Genomic DNA, 11736 nt, shown 5'->3' on the forward strand with positions numbered 1-11736 from the left:
TGTATCTCTGAAAGAACGATCGAAGTAGATGACGATTTGTTTTTGAAAACTGTGTTGTTCCGTTGGAAGATATTTTGAAAATCTGATTGAGGAAAATGGAAGATGTGGTGCTGAAAAGAAGGGAAGACTTATTTCGGACAAAAGTTCAAGATCGTGATTAAAAAGAACACGTGGAATTAAAATCAAAGCGTTGTACTTTTCGGTCGTTAAATTTTGATACAAAAATTGTTGGTTATTATATTTTTCCAGCACTTTTGTTTGTGTATAAAAAGGGCGTACTTAATAACCTGAGAAAGAGGGATTTACTGCTCGTGTCTTGATAAATGAAGAAGATGACGAATATGTAATGGATGAGGAAAGGAAGGCAAGAACTCTTGAACGAGAAAAATGGTTTCGTCCTATGGAAAAGGAGGTCGTAATATAATTTTAATTATTTATACGATGTTATAAATATTTAATAAGAATTCTTAAAAAACCATTTTTTTATGTATGAAGTATTGATTATTGATGTATATTACTGAAATTAGAAGTAAATTATGTGTAAATACATCTTATTGTGTAACTAATTGCAAATAAATATCTTATTTTAGATATAAAAAATCTAAAATGTAATTACGATAATCATTAAGTTCTAACAGAATACTTAGTTATTATTTGTATAAAAAAACATGTTATTAAATAAAAAAAATTACTTTGTTGTTAAACCTACGTTAAATTATAATAAAATTTTGAATTCAAGAAACTACACAAAAAAAATGAAAACTTTTAAATAATTAATATACTAATATCGATATTTTTTTTTTCAAATTTATCTAATATCTTAAAATTTATATTTTATTTAAGAATAAAAAACATTATCGCTTTATAAAAAAAACAACATAAGCCCGTATTATATCGGCAAAGACAAAGAATAAAATAAAACATTAAAATCGAGATGCATCTCGTTGCATTGCGTGACGTATAATATTAATTTACTTTTATTTTTTAAGGAAAAATAAAAAAAGGATGGAAAGACGAAAATGCCCTCATGTGAAGGGCACATGATTAACTTAACGGAGCCTTTGGTAGTCGTATTAAACAGAGAGACTATTTTAAACTTTGAAACACAAAAAATATACCACAAATGTAGTTTATGAATTTTAGGAACTAAAACAAAAAACAAGACATAGATAGAAGAGCACAAATCAGAGTATTTTCAACTGATTTTCTAAAATAAAGAAAATTGAGGTTTTATTTTTTGAAGAGAGATAAATAAATAATATTTTTTTTATTTAGTTCCACCAATTATATTGAATTATTATTATTATTTTATATTAGAAGGGTACTCGTGCAATGCAGCGAGATAAATTTTGATTTTAATGTTTAATTTTTATTCTTTATCTCTATCGATATAATATGGTTTTATATGGTTTGAGAAAGCAATAATGTTTTTTTTTGAATGAAATATAAATTTAAAGATAACATAAATTTTGAAAAAAATAAATCGATATTAATATCAAATCAACTATTTAATAGTTCTCGTTTTTTTTGTGTGTGACTTCTTTAAGTTCAACTTTTATTACAATTTAATTTAGATTTAATAACAAAGTAATTTATTTTTGGTTTAAAAATATAATTTTTTATAAAGATAATAATTAAACATTCTGTTATCTTAATTATATTTTAGATTTTCTACATTTAAAATGAATGTTTATCATGTATTTGATTATGATTATCTGCAGTTAGTTATACGAATTTAAAAATGGAGCTTTAATAAGTTGTACGTATACAAAATTACTTGTAGTCTTGAATTTTAAGTAATATGCATCAATAAACAATTTCATGCATAAAAAATGGTTTTTAAGAGTTTTTATCAAATGTTTTATAATATAGTATAGATAAAGTTTTTCTTAAAAAGTATATCAGAAATACAATTAAATAAAATTTTAATTATTAATATTAAAATCTATATAATAGAGAATTTGTTGAAATTAAATATAATTTTTAAGTTTTTAATTCTCTATTTTAAATAAGTAACAAAGAATATGCTATAATCCACTTAAAAAAAAAAGGAATGCTATTTACAATCTTTTAGGGTGCGTTTGGTACGCTGGACAGGGTGGGACAGGACAGGACAGAACAGAACACATTTGTCCTACGTTTGGTGTGGCTAAATGTGGAATAAGTGGAACTAAGTTGGACAAGCATGGGACACGCCTGTTCCACCATTACCCCTGGAACTAAGTGGAACAAGAAAGTTTTTCCCTCTTTACCCCTTCTTCCTCTCCATCGCAGCCTCCATACAACCTCCATCGCACTCCATGCTCTGCCTCCATCGGCGACTGCCTCCGTCGCACCGACTGCCTCCATCGGCGACACCCTCCATTGGCGACACCCTCCATCGCACTCCATGCTCTGCCTCCATCGACGACTGCCTCCATCGCACCGACTGTGTATGAATCGATTTTGGCCTAACCTTCTCCTTCATCAGGTACACGATTGCCCTAACCTTCTCCTTCTCATCGCTATGTTTGAATCCCTTTGACWATATCATCATTTGTCGATTCGGATTCTGAGTTCTTAATTCRTTTCATAAAAAAATCAGATCTTGGTTTTGTGTATTCTGTTGTATTCGTAGCTGTGTTTTGATTTCAAAGTGTTGATTGGAATTGCATTTCTGCCAAGATGAGTGAGGTAACAGAAGTCAAACCCTTGATTTCACAATCTTCCTCTAGAAAACTTCCTGATTTCAAGAAATCTGTGAAGCTTAAGTATGTAAAACTGGGGTATCACTATCTTATAGCCCATGGAATGTACCTTTGCTTGTCTCCTCTTGTTGTAGTTCTTGCTACTCAACTATCAAATTTTTCGCTGCATACACCCTCCAAGATGTTTATGTTCTTTGCTGCTCAATTGCATTTCTCATCCTGAGGTTTGAATTGATTTAGGGTTTGCTAGCAATTCAAAGAGAATAAGATTCTGATCAATCGATTTCGATTTAGCAATTCAAAAATCGGCTGTTTAATCTAGCTGTTTAATCGGCTGTTTAATCGATTTCGATTTAGCAATTCAAAAATCGGCTGGATATCTAATGAAGATCATATGGAAACAATACATTCTGTAGTAAGATTGATTTTGGTGAAAAAACACTAAACAGCTCATTGAGGGTAAATTGGTCATTTTAACCAGTTCTGTCCTTCCTGTCCTGTCTTACCAAACGCTGAATAGCTGTTCTGTCCTATCCTGTCCTGTCCCGTCCTGTCCTGTCTGCGCACCAAACGCACCCTAAATGTAAGACACGTAAACAGTAAAGTAATTCATTTTGAATTGAGTTAAATGCATAAAATAGCAACTTATTTTCATAATTTTTCTTATTATAACATTCTACTTTTGTTTTTTTTATTACAATAATGTACTTTCAAATTATTTTCTATTAAGACATCGGACTTTAAAAAATCTACCCATTATAGCAATTGGTAAACTGTTACCTTTTAAACCGGTTAACTCATTGATTTTTTTTGCTTGTGTGACTTTAATGAGGTGATGTGGATAACACATCATTTTGATATTAAAATAAAAATAAAAACCAATTTCAAATTATTATTAGTGATTTTCATTTTTCATTACTATGAATTTAAAAAAAAAATTAATTTTTTTGACTCTTTCTTATTAAGTTGCATGCAAATTAAATATTCTAGAGTAAAATATTTCTTAAATAAATATGCTACATTATTTTTGAGATATATTTTGTTTGTAAAAAAAGTATCACTTATTATTTTATGTTGTTAAAAAAATACATATATTTTAAAGTTCTTTCTAAAATGTTAACGAAATGAATTGTGTTCTACAATTTTTTAATATTGTTATATTAATAAATAATTCAAAAAAATCTAATTAATTTAATATATGTATTAGTCAAGTAAAAGTTTTTGAACAAATATAATATATTATTTAAAAGATAATATTTTTTGGTAAAAAAAGAACAATTCTTATTTTCTTTTTTCAAAAACATATTTTAAAAAAATGTTAGTGAGATAAGTTGTCTTCTACTAGTTTTATTAATATTGATATATTAATGAATAATTTAGAAAATTTTTAATTAATTTAATATATTTATTAAATAACATGTAAAATATCTAAATATTAAAATTAAAAGTACATTGTTTAATAAGAACTAGTAGATGCTATAATAAAATAATTTTGAAAGTACAATGTTGTAATAAGAAAGTCACATCACTATAGTACATGTAGACAGCCTACGTGGACAATAAGGTGACATAGAAATATGGTATAATGGGTAAATATAAATAAAAAGGTTACACAATGCTATCATGGGTAAATTTTTCAAAGTACAATGTTTTAATAAAAAATAATTTAAAAATACATTGTTGTAATAATAAAAACTGGAAGTACAATGCTATAATAAAGAATTTTATAAAAGTATATTGCTATTTTGTGCATCTTGTCCATTTTGAATTAGAGATGGCTAAATGCGCCCCAGCCCAGCCCAGCCCAGCCCAGGCCAGGCTCAGGACCAACTTGGGATTGGTTACAATTTTCATCAAAAAAGAAAGCTTGGCCCAAGACCGGTTATGGGCCTGAACCTATTTTTCAAAAATATTAATGTTTTATTACCGATACCCAAAAGCCATATGACTGTTTTCCACATTTTTTGTCATGTTTACAGGATTAGTGTTTGGGACCGGGACCAATTTGGCCTGGCCTGGCCTAGCCCAGCTTGATTTTTGACCATTTCTATTGTGGATGTAAAAAGTAGATTTCAATGTTGATGTATATAAGAAGAAAAATATCAGATAAAAATGCATTTAGTAATATTCTAGAAGGGTACTCGTGCAATGCAGCGAGATACATCTTCATTTTAATGTTTTGTTTTATTTTTTTGTCTATGTTGATATAATATGGTTTATGTGGGTTTGAGAAAGATAATATTTTTTACTTTTGAATAAAAATAAATTTGAAGACATCATTAAAATTTAAAAAAGTATATCTATATTAAATCAAATTAACTATTTAAAAGTTCTCATTTTTTTGTACAATTTCATTAATTTAATTTTTTATTATAATTTAATTTAGGTCAAATAGTGAAATAATTTATTTTTAGCTTAACAATAATTTTTATAAAGATAATAATTTTGTTAAAACTCAATAATCATCCTAATTATATTTTAGATTTTTTGTATTTAAAATGAAATGTTTATCTGTAGTTAGTTACACGAATTTATACATGAAACTTTTATAAGTTATACATGCACATAATTTATTTGTAATATTAAATTTTAAATAATATGAATCAATAAACAATAATTAATACATAAATAATAATTTTTAAGTGTCAAATGCTCTATAAAATTAGTAATATAGGAGTGTAATTAGCATGAAAATCAAAAATAAAAGAACATGTAGCATGAGTATGGAACTATGGTCTATGGATGGTATCACGAGGGCGCTGCAATGTTTGGCCTTGTCACAATCAGTCACCATGGCGCTCTCTCCACCATCAGTCGCCCAAATCTACACCAAAACAAGAACCAAAAAAGACAGTAAGAACACCATGTCACCTGCTCTTTGCATCCCTCCTCCGGTTCTCCGAACCCACCACCATCATCACTCAAGAATCCAAATCCCACTTCTGAGATCCAACATTACAACCAAACCCGCAAACCCCATCTTTCAAAACCCTAAACAACTACGTTCAAGATCAAGAATCTCTACGGTCCGATCATGCCAACAAAATCCTGGAGAATCCCTTCCATCAAACACCAGATTGGAAACTCTGTTGTCTGCTGCAGCAAGCTTGTATCCAGTTTATGTGACAGTGGGAGGTGTTGTTGCTTTCTTAAAGCCTTCAACCTTTTCATGGTTTGTAGAGAGAGCTCCTGATTCTTACAGCTTTTCACTTGGCTTTATTATGCTTTCCATGGGTCTCACTTTGGAATTCAAAGATCTGCTCAATCTGTTCATGCAAAGGCCTCTTTCTGTAAGTTTTCTTGGAATCTTCAAATGTTAAATTTGGGTTTTCTAGTTTCAGAATTGATGTGGGTTCTTTGAGTTATTCAATGCTACTAGATTAAACCCATTACCAAATACTATAAATAGAAGAATGTTGGTGCTAATTTTGCAATAAAGTTCATAAGGATTTTGAATTCTTGATTTTAAAATAGTCAAAAGTTCATGACTTTTATGAAATGGAGGGATTATAATGGAGTTATGCAGTTGGGTATGCTTTCCTATTTAGAAATTTGAGTTCATCTTGAAAAATGTTTTAAGGTTCTTATATATGAATAACAGCATCTGTATCAATTTTAAATTGGAAACACTAAAGGATTGACTTTAAATAGTCAAACTTCATCACTTTTTATGGAATGAATAGATTATAAGGGAATTTTTGGTGTTGGGTATGCTTTTTTTAAAAAAAGTATATAGTATCTATATACGGCAAATAGAACAAATAAATTCACACACGGTTTGAACCCCGACCTACTAAGAGGTCAAAGGCTCACATACGGCTAGGCTAAAGGCCCTTTGGTGTGTTGGGTATGCTTGTTGGTTGGAGATTTGAGTTTATCTTGAAAATATACAACTTTAGAGATTGGGTTAGAGAAGGACTGCTTCCTATTTGGTTTGACTTTTGTCTGGTTCGTCAAGTTTATAGAATTCAGAAGCTTATTGCAAGATTCAACTCATGTCTGTGTAGATACTCTTTGGATGTGCTTCTCAATACACAATTATGCCAGCTTTTGGATTTGTGATAAGCAAATTGTTGGGGCTCTCACCGTCTCTTTCGGTTGGTCTGATATTGCTTTCTTGTTGTCCTGGAGGTACCGCCTCTAATGTGGTAAGTTTCGTTTCTGCACTCCAAGTTTCAACTAGTTCGAATGTCTTTAGATAATCCGACTCTTCTTTTTGCTCGTCTCGTTTTGGATCGTGTGTTTTTTTCATTATCTGCTGAAAGAGAGTCACGATCATCCATGAAATGCCTCTGTAAGTACTGGCAACGAAACACTATAATACTGTACGTGTCCCAAAAAGGCGTCCGTATTTGACATTGATCGCCAAATGAATTACTTATTGAATTAAATATCATGGTGAGAAACCATTTCGAGTACGATTAGCATTTACAGATCTGAGATTCATTTATACAACACAATCATTTATGTTCCAATGTAATAGTGTTACAGGTGACCTTGCTTGCCCAAGGAGACGTACCATTGTCCATAGTAATGACGGTATGTAGCACTCTTGCAGCGGTGTTTCTTACTCCACTTTTGGCTAAAGTTTTGGCCGGAACTTATATTCATGTCGATGCCATCAAAATTTCCATCAGCACCATGCAGGTAAGCTTAAACCCTCCCCCGTTTTAAGTATATAATATTTATATACGGCAAATACCCACACAAACTCCTCACTTTTGGTGAGGTTTGAACCCTTGAGTCCTTGACCTTATTTGTTATCTACTTGGATTTGCGCAACCAATATAAATCGCATCCCTTTTGTCCAATTAAGGTTGAATATCATGTAGCGCTCGATAGATGATCATGTGCTTTCGTTCACCTTTCAATTAAAGTCCCTCAATCTTGATTTTAATGATCTTGGATGACAACGAGAAGTGATATGGGTGTTTGACTTCAAAAGTCGAAAGCATATATCTTTATATGAAACCAGTGGCATGCATTTTAGTAAAAATTCTCCACCTTTTACTCTCTAGGTGGTTGTCGCACCCGTTCTGCTGGGATCTTATTTGCAGAGCACCTTTCCTAAGGCTGTGAAAACGGCACTGCCTTTTGCACCGCTACTGGCCGTTTTGACCTCATCGCTACTCGCTTGCAGGTGTTTTATTTTTGCATATAACATGGATTATGTTTCATTATACCTTTGCGTTTACTTCTTTTCTTATTCTTGTTCTTTCTTCTCTCTGTTTTGCTCACACTGGCACAAGCTAGGGGTTTTACCGCTCTATCCTTTGGGGGTAGAGGTAATGTTTGTGTACATCCACCGTCAGATCAGGATATACTGAAATTGTTTGGTTTGGTTTGGTATGTATATATCAAAATGTAATGATTTTATTTTGTTTCCATTTCGGTCTCCCGTTTCTCAGCGTATTCTCCGAAAACGTAGCTCGTCTGAAGTCGTCAATGGTTCTCACATCATTATCATCTGATATCTCTCCCCTTGTTTATGCTCAAGCCTTTTTGTCAAGCGAAATGGGAATGATTGTGCTTTCGGTGCTCTTACTTCATTTTGCAGGTTTCTTTGTGGGGTAAGACTTGCTATTTTCTATTGTTATAGCTACTACGGCATAATCAGTCCCTTGTCCAAAATGTGCAACCGATATAGACCTGTATAACTGGTCCTCAAAGCCCGGTCCACTTTAAGCTGTATGTTGACCAATGGATGAGCGCCACATGCGCTTTAGAAAAGTTCATTAACCGGCCCCTTAACCAGTCACTAAAAAAATCGTATCTGACAGGGACCGACGGGTTATAACCGATCACTCTTTCCTGGTCCAGATCCGGGCTTTAACCGGTTTTAGGCCTTCATGGCCCACCTCTAGTTTTGGTATTTGTGTATGTGGTATGTTTGATGAGTTAAGTGTCTACCTGCAGGTATATAGCAGCAGCTCTAGCTGGATTTAAAGAGCCCCAACGACGGGCCGTGTCCATTGAGGTAATACTTGGAGATTCCAACAGATCAACCTGACCCACAACCCATTTGATTCATTCGAAAAGAAGTGCTCGATTTTGACGGGTTCTAACAAGAGGCACCTGTCAGTTGCTTGTTTTGACCTGTATCTCAATCTGACCCAATCTGTCCATTTGCTACATCTATATATCTCTTAGTTTGTCGGATCATTTAGTTAAATGACCTTAAAAACGAGTATCCTGCAACTTTCAAATGATCTGCATCTGGTGTTAAAGACTCTGCCTCCATAAAATCTTGAGAAATGATTAGAAGGTTAGTTTGTAAAAGTGACTTTGCTTTGGTAGATACAGAATGACTCGATGCTGAATGATTAAGAGGCTCTTGTCATTCTTGCCCGTGATGGTTCTATAACCTCTTGTGGTTTCCTGAAACCACCCGTAAAAAGTGTATTGTACCCTCGAGTCTCTAAATTTGAACATTTTTTGGGTGCAGGTTGGAATGCAGAATTCATCATTGGGCGTGGTATTAGCGGCATCGCATTTTAGCTCGGCTATGGTTGCAGTACCGCCAGCAGTTTCCGCTGTGATAATGAATATTATGGGTAGCAGCTTGGGGTTCTTTTGGAGATTTGTTGATCCTTCTGATCCACAATGTAGCTCTAAAGATTGATGATCATGGACCCAAAGGGTTCGAGCATCCGAGTTACCAGTAGATCCTTGCTGCGTTGGAGGTCGGTTCTAGTCTCGTCAAAAGTGAGGAGTGTCCGCTAGTTTTAAGGTATATAAATATTATATACATTCAAATTATTGATCATGGACTTAAGGGGGTGCTTACTTTTTACTGAGTGGGCTTAATAATTGATTTGGGCTTATTTGCATAGACAAATTAATCCATACAATACTTAATAGAAAATTTGATAAACAACCCCTTAATTTGCTCGGCCATTAAGCTTCGTTTTATCGTGGCTTGTTTGAAACAAAGGGTCTTATTTCAGTCGTCCCTTGAACTGGTTCGTTCCATTGTATCTTTTCCACCTATTTCTTCCTCTCAAACCCTCGTGTCGACTCCTCGTCTGATACTTTATGTTATTCCGACCATTTATTAAACATACGAAACAAATAACAATTGATTTTAGTGTAGAAATGACTTAATGAAACAAACGAACAAACAACCTTTTAGGTGGTTTTTGGTTTGCATAATTTAAAGGATTTCAAGAGAATGAGAATGATCAATTCTTTTGACCAAATTCCAATTCTTTTGTTTGGTTCACATATTGAAATGGATGGAATCATTTGAATTCCATAATTGATGAATTCATCGTTCCTTGGCATAAATAAAGGAATTGAATTACATCCTTTTGCATCCAATTTAACCAACACCGCCTACCCCTAGCTTTTGCCACGACCATGCTACTACCACCCCTAACCTCCACCACCACACCACTACTATTGTCGTCAAAACTGCCACGCAAACCCGATTGTCATGTCGTCGTCATAACTACCGCCGCCACACCCATCGACCACCATGCCACTACCGTCTTCGTAACAGCTTTTGTGACGACAGTAGAATGGTGGTAGGTGGGGTTGGGCTAAGGCTGGCAATGGATAAGGGTAAACCTATTACCTGTTATGTTTCGACCTGTTGGATAAAAGTACGAGTAAAGAAAATTTTATCCATTTATCCACTTATCTATTACCTGTTTACCTGAAAGTTTAGTGTCGGGTATTGATAAACGGTTTTTTGTTTATCCGTTACCCGTTGATATATATATATATATATGTATTAATATATATAAAGTTAAATATTGATATATATATATATATATATATATACATACACACACATATAAATATATTAAATTAAATATTAATATTTGTTGTAATGCAATCATATATGTCGTAGATCGACGTGTGATTTAAATTACTTTATATATTTACGAGTAAAAGAGCTCATGATAATTAGATGAGAAAAAAGATGATGTCAGAAAAATAAATTAACGAAAACTGTTGTTTTACTATTTTATATCATTTTTAAAACATTATAATATGATTATATTTAGAGGAATATTAAAATGTTTACTATAACAAATTAGATATAAAATAAATACTATATTTATGAGTTTATATTTGCATATATGTTTGAGGTTTAACAATATTATTTATAGTTCAAAATTAAATTTGGTTTTACCATTTTATCTATTACCCGTTTCATTACCTGCTAATTTAATGGGTAAGATAGGATATGATATGGATAACAGGTTTAAATAGATTGTATAACAAAATAACCCTTACCTTACCCATACCCTACCAGTTACCAGCCCTCGTTGGGGTGGGGTGGAGTGAGAGTGATACTAATATCAATATTTTATTTTTTAAAATTCTTTAATATCTAAAATTTATATTTTATTAAAAATGAATTATTTGAAACAATTTTATTATAGTAAACAATTTAATGAAAAAATTCACTAAAACCTCTACCTCAAGCAAATTTGGTTAATTTTTTTTTTACTTGAATGTTTTCCTCGTTTTCTCTCCAATCGAGATATCCTCTGTTTCGCCCACGAAAGATTAATTGAGGTGTTCCAGAAATGTCTGCGATCGAGTAAATAGCTCTACAAACGAATGGAATTTTAATGAATTTGAAAGAAATCGTATTGAGAAGTAATCTAAACAATGAAATCGACAGTTTAGACAAATAGTTTGGTTTGCAAAATCTCTCCCATATATATATATATGTATATATATATATACTAGAAGCGTACTCGCGCAATGCAGCGAGATACATCATATTTTTAATATTTCATTTTATTATTTATCTCAGTCGATGTTATAATATGGCTTTATGTGATTTTGAGAAAGCGATGATGTTTTTATTTTTGAATAAAATATATGTTTGACGATATTATAAAAATCTGACAAAAATATATCGATATTAGTATCAAATTAACTATTTGAAATTCCTCATTTTTTTGTGTAATTTTTTAATCCAATTTTTTATAATTTAATTTATGTACAATAACGAAGTAATTTATATTTGATTTAATAATATAATTTTTTATAAAGATAATAATTATTTATTTTGTTGGAATTTGATAAT

General features: G+C 32.0%; 1 protein-coding gene across 1 annotated transcript; it reads left to right on the top strand.

Annotated features, from left to right (window-relative positions):
• Window positions 1-5475: 5475 nt before the first annotated feature.
• Window positions 5476-9372, top strand: LOC112500934 (probable sodium/metabolite cotransporter BASS2, chloroplastic). The gene is made up of 7 exons (XM_025104552.1): window positions 5476-5977; window positions 6695-6835; window positions 7179-7334; window positions 7706-7827; window positions 8096-8257; window positions 8604-8664; window positions 9133-9372. Exons 1-7 carry the CDS (start codon window positions 5480-5482, stop codon window positions 9307-9309), a joined length of 1317 nt encoding a protein of 438 aa, XP_024960320.1. The 5' UTR covers window positions 5476-5479; the 3' UTR covers window positions 9310-9372.
• The last annotated feature ends 2364 nt before the right edge of the window (window positions 9373-11736 follow it).

This window comes from Cynara cardunculus (assembly GCF_001531365.2).
Source record: "Cynara cardunculus var. scolymus isolate 2C chromosome LG 17, CcrdV1, whole genome shotgun sequence".
NCBI lineage: Eukaryota > Viridiplantae > Streptophyta > Magnoliopsida > Asterales > Asteraceae > Cynara > Cynara cardunculus.

Coding starts and splice junctions, on each gene's coding strand:
- LOC112500934 (XM_025104552.1), top strand. CDS start 5,480: ATGGCGCTCTCTCCACCATCAGTCGCCCAAATCTACACCAAAACAAGA. Junction 7,828..8,095: donor TCATCGCTACTCGCTTGCAG/GTGTTTTATTTT, acceptor CCCGTTTCTCAG/CGTATTCTCCGAAAACGTAG. Junction 8,665..9,132: donor GACGGGCCGTGTCCATTGAG/GTAATACTTGGA, acceptor TTTTGGGTGCAG/GTTGGAATGCAGAATTCATC.